We start from the raw sequence: 22,426 nt of genomic DNA, 5'->3' as shown, positions 1-22,426 counted from the left end.
TTTTTTTTTTTTAGAGAGAGACAGAGCATGAGCAGGGGAGGGGCAGAGAGGGAGGGAGACACAGAATTTGAAGCAGGCTCCAGGCTCTATGCTGTTATGACACAGGGCTTGAACTTATGGACCATGAGAACATGACCTGAGCCAAAGTTGGACATTTAACCGACTGAGCCACCCAGGAGCCCCACCTTGTCTTTAGTTCTTAAAAGTTGACACCAGGAAATCTCACCTTATTTCCTATTACTTCAAATGTAGAAAAAGCAAAGAAAACAAAACATACTGAATGCAATCATTAGATAAAAGACAAGCAAATCAAATTCATAACAGCAGTGGAAAATTTCAGAGTTCTACCAAGGAATAAAACTATAAGCAGAATGCTGTCCAATTACATGCCAATGCTGCTTTCTTGAAAAGAAACCTCGAAGTTTGGGGGTGGGGGTGGGGAAAGGGGTTGGTAATAACATGTAAAACTGGACAAAATGTAATAACATGTAAAACTGGACAAAAATGATACTGGCAAATTTTCCATGGGCTTAGGTTATTGCTATCTGTGAGGCTTCAAAGTTGGCTTGATTTTATTCCAGATAAATGTTTTTAGAATCCTGTAAGGTATGAAAAAAATCAAAGGTAACTCACATGTCTCAAATGATTAATTCTCTCGAATAGTTCTTAGCTTCAATCATGTTTAACCTCTAGATATGGTGTGTTTGCTAATTTAATTAGGTGATGCAGAAATGTTTCCATGAAGGCTAGCCATCCAAACCATCCAAACCTTGACTCTCTGAGAAGAGTATTCAAATATCTAAAATCCTAGATGGGGAAGAAGACTTTTGTTGTATTTGATGCAAATCTCCTTAAGACCCTATTTCAACCACTGAGAGACACTTGGAGTTCAAACATAGAAACTGGTTCTCTGGTCCTTAACAAAATTTCAAATTGCTTTTACTGAGTCAAAAGTTCCATTCTCTTTTTAGAAGCAGGAAGGGGGAAAAATGATTACAAGTGACTCAAAACAAAGTAATTTATCTGTGCTTCATTAGTGAGATATTTTCAGAGCACTGCAACTGAAGACATCTGTGATGTTAGATAGTGTGACTTACCTAGTGCGGTTAGTACCAGGGTTGATCTCGACCTTGCTGTTTTACTTTAGATTTATCTTTGTGGGAACAGATAACACATTAGCTTTAGTCATAATTTAAGATTAAGGAATAACCACATGCTCACAAAATTTTTAAAAAGTACAATATGGGGGCTAAATATTTTCAAATCAGTAGGTAGTAGGATAAAGGCAAGATTTAAAAACAGGGCGCCTGGGTGGCTCAGGTTGAGATTCTGACTCTTGGCTGAGGCTCAGCTCATGACTCCAGGGTCGTGGGATTGAGCCCCATGTCAGGCTCCATGCTGAGCATGGTGCCTGTTTAAGATTCTCTCTCTCCCTCTAAAATATATACATAAAGAAAGAAAAAAGAAAACGATGTCAACTCATAAGAATCATGTATCTTTAATTCTATCTCCAAAGTGACAACATAGTAACGTGAGTACTCATCAGAAATGCCCTAAGTGCACCCATTAGCATTCAATTTGTTTCTAAAGCTCTTTTCCACTAAATGAAGTTATAGCCTGAAACAGTAAGTATTCATTATTCTGGAACATAATTTTGCCAAGGAGCAAGTACACTTGGAAAGTTCTGAAGAGTAGCAGGAAAACCACAATTAGGATGCCCACTGATCAAGAGGCAACAATTTGAGCATTTACAAAAAAAAGAGTGTGAATAAAAAGTGTCTACTAGAGCTAATCCAAACAAGACACAATGCTTGATTGTTTCAACACAGATCAGGCGTGGATGCAATTTTTAGATGGTGGCACAGCCTAAAGGGAGCGTGCGATTGCTGTGTTTTCATAACCTTAAGAAATAAGTTCTTCATCTCCGTGGTATGAAATACCATGCACAGAAAAAGTCAGAAATGCGGGGCGCCTGCATGGTTCAGCCGGTTGAGAGTCTGACTTGACTTCGGCTCAGGTCCTGATCTCAGAGTTCGTGGGATCAAGCCCCACATCAGGGAGTGGCGCCTGCTTGAGGTTCTTTCTCTCCCTTCCTCTCTCTCTCTGCCCCTCCCTCACTTGTGCGCACTCACGCACTCTTACTCTTTCACCAAAAGATAAAAGTAAATTTTAAAAAAGGAGGGAAATGCATCATGATGTTCATAGAATGATGAGCACAATTGTTACTTGATCTCGAATATCCTGTATTTTCTACATTGTTTAACAGTGAATGAGCACCACTTTTCCCGTTAGGAAAAAAATCCATATTAAAAGGTTACCTGAGACTTCCAAAGAAAAAGAAGGATATATGCCTCTTATTGGCCCTGCAGGAAGAAACCCTAAGCCACGCAAAAGTCCGCTGTGGGTTCCTAAATAGCCACACAGACTCTTGGATTGTAAATATAGAAGTAGGACTGTTCTGTTGGTTATTTTGTTACTTCAGAAGTGCTATGAAGAAAGAAAGCTAGCAGGAGCCCATCTCACACTCAAAGACTGGAAAACCAAACTTGTCTAAGGCCGAGAAAACTATCGAAGGCCTTTCTGGAGGACTGCACGTTGCAGGAGCTGAGATGCCTGGTGATCTCCGGTCAGGAACGACCCCATCAGACCACTGTTGCTATTGGTAACAACTTCCAGAGAGCCCCTTCTCCATCACTCCCTGCAGGTAAGACCCCCAGTGCATTTTCTCCTGCTCTCATCTGGCTGGAGACAGCTGCTCTGCCTTCCTGAACTGATTTCTGAACCAACAAGGCCCAGCCAGGGGACTATAACTCAGTGTTTCATAATTGTTGGGAGATGGATGGAAAAGAACTTGCTAATGAGGTGCTTATTTAACAAAGTCTGCAGACTCTTAATAAAGAGTTAACAAAGTCTGCAATGGCTTACTTCAACATATAAATAAAAACAGATTCAATGCTATCCCTGCAAAATGCCGTTCTCATGTGACTTCCATTCCAATGTGCATTTTGGGACACCGTGTGTGTGCTATAGACTGCCCACAACCCTCAGAACCCAGGGGCTTTTGACTTACCTAGGAGCATCCGTTTAACATGAGTGCTTCAAAATTGAAAAAAAAGAAAAAAAAAAGACAACCGCCATAAGCACAAGCAGAAGACGCAGCATCAACCTACGTGCCCCTCAGCAACCGGAGAATGAGAGGCGCCCTTGCCCACCAGGAGGAGAAAAGCAAGCGAGTCAGCAGCCCTGCCCCTCACAGACCTGTCCCCGGTTAACTGGCCCCAGACTCCAGGGGAGGCTGGAGGAAGGTGCACGGGCAACCTTCCGGTACCGGCCCCTTCTGTGTCCATGACAACCGCAGGAAAAACGTCTCATCATCTGACTCACCCCCATACCAACTGAGTCAGGCTGCTGTGGGTGTCTCCCCGAGTCTGGGACCACGCGGCACACAACAGCTCGGGCGCTACACGAGATGAAACAGAAATCACTTCGCCTAGGACAGGATCCCCTCCCACTAGTTACCCTCAGAGAACTCGCTGCTGCGGCTGCCACGCAGGTGGTGTGCAGAAAACAGCAACAATGTGAACTCTGTCAAAGTCTGCGTGGCTTCTTGGCTGGATCAATCTCCCTGTGAGCCGTGCTAGCAGCCAGGGCCTGTGCTTGTCAGCCCAAGGCAGTGGCAGCCAGAGCTGTATGGGTCTGGAACCACATGTGTACCACCATTCTCCAAAAAAGCCACACAACAGTGCAGACCCTATCATTATGTAATAATCTAACGCAGAAATTAAAGGTCTCATGGGGCCCAGACGAGAAGCAGGAGAACCACAAGTGATGGGACAGACACAGCCTGAGGAGGAAATAAAAACATTCCGCCCACAGATTCATGTACGAAGGCACAGCTCTTCCTGTAAAATGCATATCCCCACATCTCTCATGGTATCCAGTCATTAAACATCCAGAGGACACCTCGTCTGTACAAGGCATGTGCTCGCCGCTGGGGGGAAAGGAACAGGGAAGGAACACACAAGAGACATGACGAGGGGCTCTGCCCTCGAGTTCGCCGTCTAGAGGAGGCAATAAGCTATTTGCACTAATTCTTCAGGAACATGGAGCCGGTAACTATCTCCAACTCGAGCGTGTGGGAACATTTACTCAGCACTCCACGGATGAACTCACAGAGCTATCATGAACTTCCAGTAAATGAACACAGGGCACTTCACGACTATCATTCTGCTTTACGGAAGTCAACAAACAAGCAAGGACGTGGGTAACACGCGAACAGAACGTTCACCGTAAGCTGTAACTTCAACCTATAAAACACTCTAGAAACAAGTGGAGAAGGAAGGACCGGAAGCCTTGGAACAGACATGTTCCTTCACAGACCCATGGTTCCCGAGCTGTGTGACCAGAATTCCCTGGGCCCCTTCATGCCTGTCCAGCTGTGCCCACCCTCCTGAGAAGACCGGTTGACCTCTGCGGTGGAGGTGGCTAGTGGGAGGTGTCCTTGGACCGAGGTCCCCATATGGTTCCTATATGAGCCCTGTCTCCTCTCCACCATCCACAGAGCTCCTCTATGGCCAATGGAGACAAAGGCTGGATAGCCCATTAAAAAATAAAATGCCAAGCTCCCTCCCAAAACTCCAGACCAGTGCTATGGCTAAAGCCTGGCCAAAATGAAAAACAAGTCCTCTAAGTTCTGAAGATGACACACCCCAGTGATCATCTGCTGAGACAGTGCAAAGCAGCCGGGAGCCCTGTTTGCATCTGTCTGCGAACCCAGCCAGAACGTGTGAGATGCTAGGCCCGTGAGGACTGGCCTCCACACAACAGCACCCAGAACAGCACCCAGGGCTCCTGCCCCTGCCAGCGACGCTCACGCAGGGACACTCATGAGTCCATGTGATGGACTCTAGTCCATGCGGCTGTGTGCACGGATGTAATCACCCTGCTGCAAAGTCAGAAGTCTGTATTAAGGGCCACGTTCTGCAGGCAAGAAGCCACAGCACCTGAAGAGCTTTCGTGAAAAACAGCTTTTCAGAAAACTAGAAATGTATTATTATTTCCCCCAATTTACAGGCCCTGAAATGCACATCCGATCCTAAAACAGCAGCCTCTCTCAATTACACTTCCCTCTCACAAGGGCTGCCTGAGCCATCTTAATGACACAAGAGCACCGGTAGGATGAGCGAAGGCTCCAGCCAGCAGGCACCTTGCACTACACACACTGTATTCTCAAATAGGCTCATTCCACCTGGGGGCCTTGGTGTCATAAAGGAGATGCCAGGAGGAGGCAGCTTTGGTTTGATAAAGTTCCCATGTGTTCAGACTCTAAGGAGAGTTTTCTGTACCTGCTGCCCCTCCCCACCCAACACCACACTGCTCCTCCCCCTCCAGCTCTCAAGCAGATCAAGAACCAGTTGGCTTGCCTGTCCACAGCAGCGCGTCTTCAGCAGACACAGGTGAACAAGCTGGCCTCTGCAACATTTATCCTTCCCTTTATTCAGGGCAACAGGTTTGGGCCACGTGAATGGAGGAGCATGAGAATGATCAGGACAATGGATTCACTGCTTTTAAATGAGTATAACCCATCTCTGCTCAGCAATCCCACCAGGGTCACCAACATCCCCCGAAAGAATACACCACATGGGAGGCTTAGGGAGGAGATCCCTGTCACTAACCCCCACAGCCAGGGCTATCCAGGATGCAGACATTTAAGCCAAACACTGCATTCAAGTTAATTCAAACAAACAAACAAACAAACACAGGTGGCAACAGAAGCAGGCAAAGGTCTGCAAGCATGTAACTGATCTGAAATCTATTTACTCTCACAGGGGCATAAGCTCTCCTCTGTCAGAATCCCCATATAAAAACATTCCTCTGCACTTAGTGTCACGCCAAGAATGATACTTCCTAACAGGATCTGATACACGCGCTTAATGGCTGTTTAATCACCAAGGCTAACTAATCAAGTAAAAGGCTTTGTCTTTTCAATTGAAAATTGAAGCTTAGCTCATACATACTTCAGATATTTTAAAACATTCCAACTGCAGGGGCACCTGGGTGGCTCTATCAGTTGACCATCTGACTTCGACACGGGTAATGATCTCACAGTTCGTGGGTTCGAGCCCTGCATCGGGCTCAGTGCTGACAGCTCAGAGCTTGGAACCTGCTTCTGATTCTGTGTCTCCCTCTCTCTCTGCCCCTCCCCTGCTCATACTCTGTCTCTCTCTCTCTCTCTCTCTCTCTCTCAAAAATAAATTAACATAAAAAAATAAATAAATAGGGGCGCCTGGGTTGCTCAGTCGGTTAAGCGTCCGACTTCAGCACAGGTCGTGATCTCACGGTTCGTGGGTTCGAGCCCTGCATCGGGCTCTGTGCTGACGGCTCAGAGCCTGGAGCCTGCTTCGGATTCTGTGTCTCCCTCTCTCTCTGCCCCTCCCCCACTCATGTTCTGTCTCTCTCTGTCTCAAAAATAAATTTTAAAAATTTTAAAAAAATAAATAAAATTTTAAAAAGTAAAATAAAATATAAAATAAATAAAATAAAAATAAAACACTCCAGCTACAGAATGAAACACACGTAGCCTGGCCTTGCGCTCCCCAAATCAGCCTGTTGTCTCTAGATCACAGAGATGGCCTTGGGAAAGGCTGAAAAGTCAAGGCCATCAATAAACTGGCACCCAAGGCCCCTACCTGGCCCCTTCCTTGTTCCTCCAGCTTCTCCTGCCCCATCCTATTCTTTGCTTCCAGGGGTGGAACAAAGGGGTGGCAGGGGTGAACTCTGAGGGCACCATGAGGGCAAGGAGAGGCTGATGGCAGAAACACTCCCCTGCACTCCTCCCCACTTCTCAAGCCATGAATGATGGCTCAGATGTTTTACGTGCACAAGGAACAAAGAGAAAAGCAGCACACGCTTCGTGTTCGTTCATGTAAATGTACAAAGTATTTAGCACATCAAAACTTTTCTGTTACGTGCCTCTTTAGTTCTTCTGTATTTCTGCACACAACTGGATACCCTGATCGAGATGTCTGATGGCATGCATCGTTCCCTTATTAAAAGAAACTGACCACAAATGCACGTGCATATACGTTTGCAAGATACATATTTTTTTGAAAAAGTATTTTAAGAAAACGACCAGGAAATTCAAAGGAAAATTACTGTAGTATGTTTCTAGGAAATAGTCAAGAGATATTTTCCAAAAAGATTATGGTAAATAAATAAATAAATAAATAAGTGAATAGGTCCAAGGATAAAATACATTCACTTAATGGGTGCCAGACAACCAGATAAGTAAGTAAAATAGCTTCTTTATTTTGAAGTTTTTTTTTTTTTTTTTTTTTTACGTTTATTTATTTTTGAGACAGAGAGAGACAGAGCGTGAACGGGGGGAGGGTGAGAGAGAGAGGGAGACACAGAATCCGAAACAGGCTCCAGGCTCTGAGCTGTCAGCACAGAGCCCGACGCGGGGCTCGAACTCACAGACCGCGAGATCATGACCTGAGCCGAAGTTGGTCGCCCAACCGACTGACCCACCCAGGCGCCCCTATTTTGAATGTTTAATAGAGATGCTTTGAGTCTACGTCTCCTGTATAAACCACTGGAACAAGAGTCTCCAAGCTGAGCACTGGGATAATAAAATCAGTCGCCTCAGGAAGAAAAAGAGAGGCACAGAAACCCAATATTACTGAACACAATGTATCAGTACCTTCAGACAGCCATTGCCCCTGAAGTCAATTTCTGTCTAGGTAGAAGTAACCATCCAAGAATCCCCTACACTAAATAAAGCCTACTAACCACTAATTATATCCTATTAATAGAAATATAATCAAATACTAACCCACACTTTATGAGAACCTACTATGTCTAAGGTAACAAAGACCAGCACCCAGTAACTAGAACTCAGGGCTGAAGGTCCACGGTCACTGCAAAGACAAAAGAGTCTTTCTGACATATACACTTCAATCAAAAGTAATCAGAAATTTCATAATACTTCAAAAGAATTGTGAGGTTTCCTACTTTAATTACTCTTTTTAGATGTAAAAAACAAACAAACAAAACTTCATATATTAAACTCGGAATGACTAAGAAACAGTATTAGGAAGAAAACCCGGGTCAATGAGCTTTAAGTGTTCCACAGTAATAAAAATAGTAAATTATCAGCACTTAGTATGTGCTCTGTGGCAGGTACCATGCCAATCCCTACAACCACTACTATGTCTGGCACTTTCATTATTTCCATTTTATAAACAAGGAAACCAAGGCACTGAGGTTTGAGGGACTTGCCCAACATTTCACAGCCAGTAAGTGACTCAAACATAAGCAGGTGGCCCCCAAAGTTCACACCACTACACCATTCTGTCACAATGCTTTGTTCTTCATACCCAACTAATGGCCACAGAAACATTGCAGAAGGCAAATAAAAGATTTCCCTTCATGGAGAGTAAAAGCTCCAGGTTGGATACAAGGTAACTTACTATACTTAAGAAATTTTAAACTCCGTTTAGGTTAACTTTTTTGTAGATAGGTCGACTGATTTCAATATATCAAACTACAAAAGCAAAGATGAACCCTGTACCATTAGAAATATTCAATTATACACATAAGAGGATGCTTTGTTCAGTTTTTAAAAGAAAAAAAAAAACTTTTAACATTGATAGTATGTGCTTTACTTTTTTAAATGGTTTTATTTATTTTTGAGAGAGAGAGAGAGAGAGAGAGAGAGAGAGAGAGTGAGTGAGTGGGAGGGAGGGGCAGAGAGACAGGGAGACACAGAATCTGAAGCAGGCTCCAGGCTCTGAGCCATCAGCACAGAGCCCGATGCAGAGCTCAAACTGGTGAAGCAAGAGATCATGACCTGACCTGAAGCTGGATGCTTAACTGACTGAGCCACCCAGGCACCCCATAATAGAATGTGCTTTAGCCTGAAGGATCAAAGGAGTCAAGATGCCGACAACTGTAATGATTGATATACTACCAAATATCACAGACACCAGGGACATCCAACTGCACGTCACAGTCTATGGGTGACCTGTGGTGATGCTCCCATCAATTCCCAGGAAAGGAGAGAATTAACCATGTGGTTATTTTACAAAGCTAAACTTAGCTTTACAAAGCTAAACTGTATTTTACAAAGCTAGACTTATCCAATGTTTAAATTCTCATTATATCCTTCCTTCTGTTGTTAAGCAGTTTATTTTATTAAATGAAGTATCAAGACGCAGTTGGTGTTTTTGTGTGCTCGCCTGGCACATTTTAAAGAAGTTGGAAACTGTTTATCCAAAGTTTTATTTCTATTGTTTTTTTTTTTTTCATTTTTATTTTTTTTAACTAAGCTCTATGCCCAACATGGGGCTTGAACTCACGACTCTGAGATCAAGAGTCCCATGCTTTACTGACTGAGCCAACCAGGTGCCCCTATTTCTATTTTTTTTTTTTAATTGCTTCTCAAGTCTGGGAACCAATGAGCAAGGAAAGAGTTTTAACTCTTGGAAAAAACTAGTTAAATAATAACCTGGCTAGAGAACTTTAAAAAAAAAAAAAAAAAAAAAAAAAGTCCCTTAGGAGTACAGTAGGCCAGCAATTTTGGAAAATTATTTCCACTGCATAATTCATCATAAAAGCACAGACTAAGCTGTCATCCTCAAGAGATGAATATTATTCTATCAAACCCAGCAATAGTTCAAGGCTTCAAAAACACTTAGTTATGTTGCCATGCTAATGTTACCGATTTGTTCTGTAACTCCAGGTCAAAAAAGCAGATGTTTAAAACTGGATACAGTTGCTCAGATTTAACACCATTATCTTGATAAACTTCGCAAACACACTCCTCCCTACTTACTCAAAACATTACCCTTGAAACAAGTAATTTTAAGGATCTTTCTCAATGTAATAATGTAACCGTTACAATTTGTATAGAGAAGTCTAAACTTTAATTAAGTATATAAATAGAAGTAAAGATAGAGAACAAAATGACAAAACAAAACAAAAAACCCTAACAGTTTGTTACCCATTTTTGAAAAGGGCAATTAGAACTGTAGGTTCAGCCATAAATCTTCTAAACATTCTCTGTTTAGCTGAGATAATAGATAAGTGGGCATATAAAGCATCAATTCTGAAGACTTGATTATTAATCCATTGAAGGTAAGTCTATCAAAAGGTTTGTTAGGGGTGCCTGGGTGGCTCAGTCAGTTAAACATCTAACTCTTGATCTCACAGTTCATGAGTTCAAGCCCCGCATTGGGCTCTGTGCTGATACCACGGAGCCTGCTTAGGATTCTCTCTCTCTCTCTCTCTCTCTCTCTCTCTCTCTCTCTCTCTCAAAATAAATAAACTTAAATAAATAAATAGCTGTTAATCTGTTCAACAAACTACATGTGGGTTTACTGTTTGTGGCCTTCCAAAATGTGGGATAAATCTACTTGGTATTCGTAATACAACGTCTGTACATTTCCCCACCGTTTGCCCCTTCTGGTTTTCCTCTGAGGCCCCCAGCTTGAGAAAAAGGAATATTTGTGGTCCTAGGTGGTGGATGTACAATCCAGGGAGTGTCTCCTCAAGACGACCCAAAGAGCTAACAGCAGAGAGTAAAGCTTCCCTTTCCTCCAAGGCTTCCTTCCTGTTCCAAGACTCCAAACTTCTTCCCCCAAGGGAATGGCAGATGCTTTCCGCACACTGCTCCTAACAGCAGCAAAGCTCATCACACCTACAGAGCAGACACCGAAGAGCCGCCCGGAATCAGTAACCCCATTCTGCGTTCAAAAGAAAGAGTAAGAGAGCACAAACCAGAAGGGACATACGTGTACACGCACACTCTCTCTCTCTCACCCTCTCTCTCCCCAACCAGAGCTGGTCCCACAAGGGAGGATGGGAAATACAGAGCATCAACCAACGTTTGGAAGGGTTGTAACAGGACCCTCAGAAATAAAACAAGCTACCCGAGGACACTTTAGGCAAATAGCTCTGGAAATGTCATCTCTCCACCCCCATGCATACATGCTTATTACATAAAACAGCTGCATGCCTGGGAGAACAGCTTAAAAATCACTGGTTCCCAAAAAAGCACAACGGTACTAGATGAAAACGAATCCAAAGGTCCAAATCAGATGATTTACAATCCCCTGTGGGCGCATCCAGGAGCTGGTGCCCTAGCGGAGGTAGGAGGCACGCAGAATGTCTGTGAGGGACCCGGGCTCCTCGGCTGGCTGATAACAACTTCGGAGAGCGAGAGCTAGTGGCTGTCTCGTTTCACTTGACGCCTTCACTTCTTGCATCAGCTAACTGCATGGCAAACCGCCGGTTGAGAACAGTGACCCTGTCCTCCCTAGTTTTCCTGACACTCTGAGAAGCAAGTTACAACACAACCCACTTCAGTTCCTATAAGCGTTACCTACTGACACTGTTGGATGCAACTGTACATGTAGGCACAGGTCGGAGCAATCTGAATTTCAGGGCTGAAAACACTTTACCGCTTATCTGGTCTAGCCCTCAACTTTGCAGATGCAGAAGGTCATACGGAAAAGGATCGATGGCCAGCTCAAGGATCCGTATCACGTCAGTGGCAGAACCAAGCGGCACCCCAGCTTCTAGCTTGTCCCGCTGTGCAGACCCCTCCACATACAAGGGGTCCCCAGGCTCTGGGACAGAACAGGAGCAGAGGCTGGGATGACCCCATCGTCACAGGGGTCCACGGCAGGGAACTGTGGCCCACAGGCCGCTGGAAAAGCTGAAGAACCAATGCTTCCCAGTAAGTCAGTATCCAGGGATGGGCCAGGCAAGAGGCAAGGGCTCTCTCTACATCTAGATAATTGAGGTACTTCCTTTCCTACTGCTGCAATTCAAGTAAAAACAAATAAGCAGAGAAATTTTTATGACACACACCTGGCTAGAGAGCAGGAGGCTTTTTTTCTTTCCTTAGTGGTAGAGAATTTATTTAGCTTTGTGGGGCTTTACTTCCACAACCCTATGAAAGTTCCATAAATTATGGGAATAAGGTAAATATTTAGCCTGAGTTATGAGGCTTTCCTACATTAATTTTCAGAAAGTTAATGGTTATGAGTACATGATCACAATCAAAATGGTAAAATAAACCCAAGGACAAGGTGTGACACTGGCCTTTAAAACCTGGTTTATTAAGCTGGACCAGTGATTTTCAACCTTGGCCACACATGAGAACCAACTGGTGACCATGTGAGTTAACCACCTTGGACATTCAAGCTCGTCAAGCCTTCTAATGTCTACACCTCAGACTTCTAGTTTTCAAGGATGAGGCCACAGACTTTGTGGAACAGACAAGTCATACCTACTTTGCTCTATCTGAATTCCTGACCCACAGAATCCATGGGCATAAGAAAATGGTTGTTTCAGACCACTAACTTTTGGGGCAACTTGTTAAACAACAATTGGAACTGGGACATGTGAAAAGCATTTAAAAATCCCAATGCCTAAGGTGCACCCCGGCTTAGCCAGAAAGAAAGGGATGGAAGTCATTGTGGGACCCCCAGACATCTATTTTTAAATCACCTCGGGGACACCTGGGTGGCTCAGTTGATTAAGTGTCCGACTCTTGGTTTCAACTCAGGTCATGATCTCTCAGTTCTTGAGTTCAAGCCCTGCATTAGGCTCTCTGCTGACACCTCAGAGCCTGGAGCCTGCTTCAGATTCTGTGTCTCCCTGTCTCTCTGCCCCTCCCCCACTCATTCTCTGTATCTCTGTGTCTCTCAAAAGTAAATAAACATTAAACAAATTGGTGGGGGGGACGCCTGGGTGGCTCAGTTGGTTGAGCATCCGATTTCAGATCAGGTCGTGATCTCACGGTGTGTGGGTTCAAGCCCCACGTCGGGCTCTGTGCTGACAGCTCAGAGCCTGGAGCCTGCTTCAGATTCTGTGTCTCTCTCTCTCTGCCCCTCCCCCACTTATACTTGGTCTCTCTCTCTCTCTCAAAAATAAATAAATGTAAAAAAATTTGTTTTAATTTTTTTTAAATAAAGCACCTCAGGTGATTCTAATATGCAATCATGTCTAGACCTGGGCTGTCCAATACGGTAGCCATCTACCACGTGTAGCTGTTTAAATTTAAATTAAAATTAAATTAAGTAAAATTTAAAATACAGTTCTTTGGTTGCACTAGACACATGTCAAGAGCTCAGTAACCATATATGGCTAATGGTTACCTTATTGGATGCAGATATATAGAACATTTCCATCATCACAGAAAATTTTATTAAACAGTGCTAATCTAGACCAGTTCTCAAAGCTCAGTCCTGAGCTAACAGACCAACATCACCTAGAAATGTGTTAGAAATGCAAATTCTTAAGCCACATCCCAGACTGACTCAATCAGAACTTTTTTGGGGTGGGGGCTCTCCAAATGACTCTCACACACACTCAAGGGCAAGAACGGCTGGTCTTGTTACTGACCCTACAAAATCATTTTCCCATGATCTATCTCATATTTAAATCTATAAATCATCAGCTTTTAATTCCATTATAATGTAAGAGCATAGTTCATGTAGTCATATAATTCTAAAGGTGTATTTTTAAGTTAGCAAATTTGCATGAGAAGAAATGCCTTTCAGTTAGCAAAAATTCTAAAAAGTCTCATAAAGATGCTCTCAGTTATTTATAATCATTAAGAGAAACAATCTTTAGGCCCCAAAACATTTAAATGGTTAAAAATTACATGAAACTCGACAAACCATTCAATTATTAAAATTATAATTGTGAAACTTATGTTGCATGACAAAAATATAAATGAGAGAAAAGCAAAACAGAAAACTGAAATTGCAGATCTGTGTATTACATGGACAAGGACAAAATGAAGGTAGAGGAAAAATAAGAGTAACTGGTTAGTCTTGGCCAGACAATGACTCCCATCCCTTTTTCTTTCTGCCATACCTCTTATAAAGTTAACTATGGAAAAACATTTTAGAGTATCTAAGGAAGCAACTTTCCAAAAAGATGTAATTGTGCTTTGATGTGAAAAGTCCATTGCAAGAACAATTTTGTAAAATAGTTCTACTACTTTATCAGTGACTCACTGAATTGTTCATCTCATAGAAACACGCAATCAAGACAGGACTGAGGCAAATGATTAGGCTTAGACAAGTTATCCTTTCCTGAGAGTCACAAGGATTTCTTCTTTCTACTCTTCCTTTTAACCTTAGATTCTACATTCAAATAGAAGGATTGTGTATTTTTACAAATAAAACTTTAGAAAGATGTGAAAACCTGACATTTTTTCTTTTAGTTTCCACATATTTGTTGAGTGATAAAATGCCAAATAAACTAATTACCCAGGAGGAATTTCTCACATTTTCTTCTTACATTTGCAAGCATAAAGTCCCAGAAATGTTTTGTAGAGTGGCCTTCTTTGAAAGCATAGCTCCTGAATCCCACATAAATCAACTCTTGATTGTTTTAATACATGTTTTCATATACATTTTAGCATTACTTCCTTTATCGACAGCTCCGTTGTTATTAAACTGAATTTCTTACGTTGTCAAGGTACGGTGTAATCTTTCTGAGTGTTTCTGTGTTGGTTTCTCTGCTATTTTGTTTCCTATGCTGGTAATATTCTCCAAACTCCTGTAAATTCTAAATGCATAAACACGTTCTCTACTCTAGCTCCAGGGAAAATTTGAGAAAAGGTAACTGTAGTTGAATAACTCTGAGAAACCTTGATGTCTTCAGGAAACCTGTTCCTGTAAATTTCTTAAAAATATGAGTGAGAAGCATATTTAATTTTGTTAAAAATTGGAAACAATCCAAGTTATCCACTTATGTCCAACTAGATTTTACCAGAAGAAGCCAAGTTAACTGGGCTGATAAACTGGCCAGTTCGGTACCATTTAGAAAAATTTTCCCAGCCCCATAAGCATACATATTTTTAAATGAAAATTGACTCCAAAAAAATCTCTCAACTAAAATTTTTGCAGGAGTGATGCAAAAATAAGATTTTTCTACTTTTTACAGCTTTTTGTACCAGCTACAACTAATTATCTTCATGAATGCTGGTAATTAAGCATTGTCTAAGGCAACTACTACCTTCAATTACAGGGTTTACATATGCTCTTAAGAAAAAGGAAATCGGGGCGCCTGGGTGGCTCAGTCGGTTAAGCGGCTGACTTCGGCTCAGGTCATGATCTCGCAGTCTGTGAGTTCAAGCCCTGCGTCGGGCTCTGTGCTGACAGCTCAGAGCCTGGAGCCTGCTTCCGAGTCTGTGTCTCCCTCTCTCTGACCCTGCCCTGTTCATACTCTGTCCTCTGTCTCAAAAATAAATAAACGTTAAAAAAAAAAAAAAAAAAGGAAATCATTATTTTTATTTCCATTATTGGAAGTTAAACAGAAAAAGGGTTGGATAGAAAGTTTTAATGATTTTTTTTTTTTTTAAGCAGTGAAGAGAACTTACAAAATCCTTTGTGTTGGTGTGTTGGTCATTCTTGAATCTGGGCACTGAGAATACAAAGATGAATCATATATAGTCCTTGCCCCGGAGAAACCAGAGTCTAGCTGCATTCAGCTCCAACTGAGCAAAGGTCCTTAACACAGAAGACGGAGATCAACACAAACAAAACAACACACTTAAAAGAAAAAAGTAGACTATATACAGAAAACTATCATTAATGTCCTCAGAAAGGGAGTGAAAATACCAAGAAACAAAAATAGGCTACTACAAAAAAAAAAAAAAAAAAAAGTCAGAGGCCAAATAATGAGTTCTTGGAAATTAAAAGTATGATAGCATAAAAGAAAAATTAAACATAAGGGTTGAAAGATAAAGTGGAGAAATCTCTTAGAAGGTAGAACAAGGACACAAGTTCTAAGGTCAAAAAGGCCTATTGTGATTTCTCAAAAACAGAGAAGAATATTCTACAAGATTCTAGAAAGTGAAAATCTATGTAACATCTAAAGGATTAGAAACCTAACTTTGGACTTTTCAACAGAAACATGGGAAGATAAAAGACAACAGAGCAACCAATGTCTTTAAAATGGAATTTTTTTTTTTTTAATTTTAATGTTTATTTTTGAGAGAGAGACAGAATGGGAGCAGTGGAGGGACAGAAAGAGAGGGAGACATTGAATCTGAAGCAGGCTCCAGATGCCCCTAAAATGAATTTGATACCCATGTAAACTATCAATGAGATGAGTGGGTAGATTAGACATTTTCATGGTTTCAAAAAACTTTGCCCTTTCTATGGAAGCCACTAAAGAACATGCCAGGGCTCCTGAATGGCTCAGTCACTTAAGCGCTGACTTTGGCTCAGGTCATGATCTCCTGGTTCTTGAATTCGAGCCCCACATCAGGCTCTGTGCTGACAGCTCAGAGCCTGGAGCCTGCTTTGAATTCTGTGTCTCCCTCTTTCACTGTCCCTCCCCTGTTCCTGCTCTGACTCTCTCTCTCAAAAATAAACATTAAAAACAAAAAAGAATATGTTCTACAAAATTAAGACAGTAAACCAAGAAAGGAAAAGGAAACAGAAAAACAAGAGATTCCACACAGAAAAGAGATAAAAGGAATCCTCAGAATAATGTGACAGGCAACCCCAGGTGATAGCTAAGTCAGGCACAGAAGACTACCCATTCATAAAGGAGCACATTTGAAGGCTTGAGATAAATGTCTCTAAAAAGATGAGATCAAGAGAGAACTTAATGTATTTGAATGTTCTTGAATTTCCTGAAAGGAGATTTAGGTAAGGAGCAGATAAAATTTAATGATTTAAATGTTGAATTAAGGATAAGTACATAGAAAAAGAAGCAAATTAAAGAAAAAAGAAAAGCAACTGTTAACTCCAGGGGGGAAAAAAATTGTATGACAATTTTTTGTGGTGAAAAGAAACCACAGAAGAGCACATGGCTCAACTGTAAACAGCTAATTATATTATATAGTCATATAAATAATGTAAATACTAAATATTCATATTATCAAAATTACCATATAACCATACTGGGGAAATGGAGGATGGGAAGAATTTGGGGGTGAGGTGGGGATAGAGCATTGAAAGAGAACACAACACACATAAGAAACTAGCACTACCAGTATGTTATTCAGAAATATGGAGGGAAATTCCAAAAGAATAGGCTAAAATTGCTATTATGTAGTTGCCTCTGGGGAAAGAAATGAAGAAGAGGATTCCTTCTTTTTTTATCACAGCCCTTATAAATTATAGAACTACTTCACACTTTAAATTATGTGCACTAGGGGCACCTAGCTGGCTCAGTCAGAAAAGCATGTAAATTTTGATCTCAGGGTTGAGTTTGAGCCCCATGTTGCGTGTGGAGATTAAATAAATACATAAAGTGCACAGATTTTATACACATATTACATATATACATATATGTATTCAGAACCCAGCCTCTTACCCACTAAACCTGTTTTTCAAATTATAAATTTGTAACCCATTAGTGGGTTATGAAATCTATTAAGCAAGTCAACCATCATTTCTAAAATGAATTAGAACAGAGAGGGATAGAAAATAACAGATACACTGCATATAGTAAAATTTTTGTGAACCTTCATACACGTGCATACACACAAACACAGTCCATGATGTTAAATGTAGTTTTCACTGTGGACTATGAATAAAATAATTTTAAAAACACTAATCTACATTGCATTATAATTACATTTAGTCTTATTTCTTAGAAGTAAGAAATTCCAATCTACCTTTATTTTAAAACAAAGACACGGAAAGCACTGACAGATAATGAAAACATTCCATAATAAGCTCTTTAAAATACCACGAATGTCATGCATGAAGAATGATCACTCCTAAGTTAATGAAATCTAAATGCTCTGCTTTCTTACAATCGACTATAATATTTGAGCTAGAGAGAAATATAACAACACAGAAAACAGAAGAGAATTCAAAGTCACCCAAATAATTTTATAATGTGGAATTTTACTGATCCTTAGGTGATCTATTTTTTAAAATTTCATATGACTTTCACTAATTTCTAAATTTCTGATCTACAAAGATACTTGAGCAGAAGGTGCCATCCTAGAAGCCTTTGGAATAGCAGGGAAAGCCAGCTTGGAGGAAAAAAAAAAAAAAAAACTACAACATACAATACATAAACTAGAAAATATATACACAGTTGACTAAGACATAGCTTTCTCCCACAGACCAAGCATACCCTTTACAAGCTACACCACACATCCCGCAGTATGGAAAAATCGGTCAAGAAGCTAAAACTTTGATGCTTTTTTACTAAGAGCCTAAATTTAGCCCATTTTTCTTTCCACCTAGCTGGGTTATACATGCACATTGCTGTGAATGCTTACCCAACAATTCACTTACATAAAATAAGATCAAAACATCTACAGAAACAAGTTCCATTATACTCTTCATAATAAAGCTTCACTTCCTAAAAGTTATAAAATCAGGTTCATAAGCTACCCATCTGTGTTTTTAAAACCACCACTCCCATCCAAACTGGACATAAAAAAAGAATGAGTATTAACATATGGGTATTTAAAGATATTTGTTGAAATATACATAAACAATAGATTCACATGTGTGTGTGTATGTGTATCTAAAAATATACATTGTTTCGGAGAGATGAGGGGATGTGAGAACCAGGGAGACAGCAGGGTGAAAGAGTTTGCACGATGTGTCTCTTGATACTTTGATTTTTAAACTATTACCTGTTTTGGCAATTAGGGCTTCTTATTCTCTTCCTCTTCCTGAACTGCCTTCCTTCTGCATCCTAGTCCATGTGCTGTGTGCATAGACACACAATCAGCCAGAAATAATCTGTGGCAGGTGTGTTTTCAAGCTTTCTTTGACAAAGAGGACTTTCTCCTGATCTTGAAGATGTGAACCTACACTCTTAGCAACCACAAGGCCAACACAAATGCTATCATCTGTCCCTGCAGGATGCCAGGACCCTTGGTCACTTCCTCAGCCCTTCCTCAGTACCCCCATCACACTGGGGGACCTAACTCAGTGCAGACATTTGCTGAGTGCCTGCTGTGTGCCAGGTGCTATTTGGAGGCATGGGACACAAAGGGAAGTAAGATAAGGTACCTGCCTTCAGGGAGCCTGCAAACTCAAAAGGAGACAGAAGAGGAAACAGGTAATTTCCAAATGATATGGTACATATCAAAAATATTGTGGGCCCATAGTGATCTTTGGATCCCCTGTGCCGAGAGAGGTACCTAAATGATCTGAACATCGTAAATATCTCCTGAATGGTAAATGCAATAGAATTTTAAGAAACATGTTCATATATGTCTTAATATTTCAAAAAGGTGATGAGTATATGTGTCAACTATTAACCTGATATTGTATTATATATTATATATATTATATATATGTCAACTATTAACTCTGTAGTGTATTTTCTTACAATTTCAACACAAATATCTTTAACCTCAGAAGCCCCATGATCTTTTGGTCCTTAACATGTAGTCTTGGCTTTGATTCCATAAAGGAGGAAAGTTGTGAAAGCTAAGCCTGTTTCTTTCCCTGGAAATCAAAGCACCCTTGCTTGGTTTTACTTGTTAAGACTGAAAACTTTCACCCACTAATTTAAATTTTCTACTCATGGTTAATACATTGCAACTTCTTGCAATTTTCAGCAAAATAATAATTCTCACTTTGACATAGGTCTGCCAATATTATTTAAACACTTGAACTTCTAGGTAAGAAAAATAATATTCCCACCTTGCCCTGAGCTCTGTCCCAAAACAGATGATAGAAATGAACTGCAAACATAATATGAAGCATGGCTGTAATTAATCAACCCAGAGCCCAAGGGAGGAATCATTTCTATTTTTAAATGCACTGTTGCTTTAAGTGAAAACCTGGTGGAGAAATAGGACACCAAGCCGCATAATGAAAATCAAAATGCATTTGATGTCTCCATCCTTGCAAAGACAATAGTCCTAACCTACAAGCGGCTCTGTGGAGTTGACTCCACTCAAGTATTCTGCAAACTGCATGACCGGTACCCAGGCAGAATTCCACAGAAGGGTCCATCCACCAAAGAATCCTATCTGTCAGGAGGACAAAACAAGAGAACTCCCATGTTTCAATGCTATTCTTACAGCTTCAGAGAAGGGGCTATTCCAATAAGCAAGCAGATGGATAAATTCCCAAATCGTCCTACAAACCTTTACTTAAAAGACCCTGATTAGTATCTGCAGTGGTGGCCCTAAAAATGATCAACTAGTTATTGAGCATTTCTAAACAACCGTCTACAGTTATCATTTCTATCCAAGTTCCACAGAATTAAATGTTTCTCTCCACGAATCACAAAGCTCATTTCATTAAACAGTAGCTAACAGTAGCACTCCCTACGGTTAAGAGTGACAAGGAGCAGGTGCCAAACCAGCAAAGGAAACAGAAGCTACAACTACATAATAGAAGCTAATATTAATGTTCTACCTGTTTCCCCGGCTGCTTTGAAGAATCTGACCTGGCAGAATTTGGGGGGGAGGGGGGACAACATAAAAATACCCAGTTTTAGAAAAAAATGTTGATGCTGTGTGCACCTAATTTAATCTGTAAATATTTAAATTTACTCAGTTGGCTCGTTAGCACCATGAAATATACAACTATAGTACTACGAATGTATCTAAAAATAATATAAATATTTACAATGCATCCAAAAATATTATCCAAGGATAGATCCATTACTGAAAGCATTTAACAAACATTTGAAGTATAACTTAGCAATTTACTATCACCATAACAATCTGCTATAGGTAGTCTGAAAACTGAATAAAAATTTCTAGCCTCAGTGCAAAATGCAAAGAACTCCCAATCTCACGTCCTGACACCTTCTTCCCCAAAATTTAGCAAAACTGTGCCTGAACACCACATGATTATGTATTTCATTAAACAGTAGCTAACAGTAGAGCACTCCTTATGGTTAAGAGTTGCTTCCTTTAGCAATAAAATAACAAATCCTACTTCAGTCTCTATTCAGTGCCAAACCTCCCAAGAGCACAAATCACTAAATTGTAGCGCGTAGATCAACAGGTGACTTTTAGAAACACACTTAATACTCATGTCCCAGAGGAATTAATTCTGTCAAACTTACAGTTTTCATCTTTACTATTTTTACAAGCTACTGCACTGCGATGCTGAATGAATTCCAACCGTTTTCTTCTCAGGGGCTTACCAGAAAAATGCCAAATATTCAAATTATTTTAAGGCATTTTCCCATACTGCTGCGTGGAATAGAGCAGAATTAATAAGGATCCAAGAGTTACCACTTTTCAAATGCAAATATGTTGCCATCTAGTAAATGCAGCCCCTTTTTAAACATCCCCCCAGTGTCTATGCAGCTCAGGGCACTACTTTTGTTTCCTTGAAAATCAAAATTCGCGCATTACATTCAGGCATTATCTAGACCCAGCACCAACAAAATAATAGACTTTAAATGGTCCACGCCTCAGCCTGCATCATACAATACTGTTCGGCTTTATTACGCCCCCCCCCCTTCATTTTACATACAAAGTCCCTAAGCAATTCTGCCAAATAAAGCACACTGTGAAGTGGTAGGGGAAAAACGAGGGGCAATGGGTTTCACGAAAACAAGGCCTTGGGATGGTCGCTTGCCCCCTCAGGCCTCAGTCTTCTTTTCTGTAAAATGTGGGGCTGGTCGTCTGTAGGGTTCCCTCCGGCCCCCTCTGTCCCGGTGCCGCAAAGCCGGCCGGGGACGCAGCGGACTGGTGCCGGCGGTGGCCCGGGGTGCCCTGCCTGAAGCCACTCTAGACGGGAGGGGACAAGGGGGGGGGGGGTGCCGCGGGAGGAGAGGAACTTGGACTTGTAACAGCTTCAGACAGGAGCGTGCGACAAACTTGAAGCCGTCCCCGTAACCATACGGAAGAGCCATCCCATTTTCCGGGCTCCCACTTGTAGGAGACTGCGGGTGGGACCCCCCTGCCCGCCCTCTCGGCTCCCCTTTACCTTTCTCCCTGTTTGGTGTTAGAAGGAGGAGGGTGCAGGACCGTTTGATTCCCTTCCATTTCCACCACGCACTTGGTGTTCAGTTCCAGTTCTGAAAGCAAGAGGGGAAGGGGGCCGCTGCCGCAAGCCGAGCATCCGCGCCTGCAGCCCCCAGGGCGCGGGGCTCTCCCGGGGGGCGGCCGAGCCGGGAGCCCGGAGCCGGGAGCCGCGCGCCCAGGGAGGGGGGGGGGGGGGGGGGGGCTCCGCGGCCAGTGCGGCGCCGCCTCCGCCCCGGCCCCGCCGCGCTCTCGCCGCGCCCCCCCCCCACCGGCCCCGCGGCCCGCACTTCCCAAAGTTGCCCCCGCCCTCGGCCCGACCACAGAGAAAAACGAGCGGAAAGCTGCTCACCTCGCCGGTTCATGGGCCGGACCCGGACGGCAACTTTTACCTTCGTATCCGACATGTTGGCGGCGCCCGCTCGGCCCCAGGCGGCCCCTCACGCGCCGCGCCGCCGCCGCCGCAGCCGCGCGCCCCCC

The 22,426-nt window shown here is 42.0% G+C and overlaps 1 protein-coding gene across 4 annotated transcripts in view; it reads right to left on the bottom strand.

The window, feature by feature from the left end:
• The window catches only part of KIF13A (kinesin family member 13A), a 216,787-nt gene extending 194,367 nt beyond the window's left edge, over window positions 1-22,420 (bottom strand). For all 4 annotated transcript variants that reach the window (XM_049654981.1, XM_049654984.1, XM_049654982.1 and 1 more), the window contains exons 1-2: window positions 22,299-22,420; window positions 21,912-22,002 (exon numbers count right to left, since the gene is read on the bottom strand). In XM_049654981.1, coding sequence (XP_049510938.1) covers window positions 21,912-22,002; window positions 22,299-22,353 — 146 coding nt within the window. In that variant the 5' untranslated portion in view covers window positions 22,354-22,420. The remainder of the gene's footprint in view (window positions 1-21,911; window positions 22,003-22,298) is intronic.
• Between the last annotated feature and the right edge of the window lie 6 nt (window positions 22,421-22,426).

The sequence above is a fragment of the Panthera uncia genome, assembly GCF_023721935.1.
Source record: "Panthera uncia isolate 11264 chromosome B2 unlocalized genomic scaffold, Puncia_PCG_1.0 HiC_scaffold_25, whole genome shotgun sequence".
NCBI classification, from domain to species: domain Eukaryota; kingdom Metazoa; phylum Chordata; class Mammalia; order Carnivora; family Felidae; genus Panthera; species Panthera uncia.
This window is presented reverse-complemented; position numbering and strand designations above follow the sequence as displayed.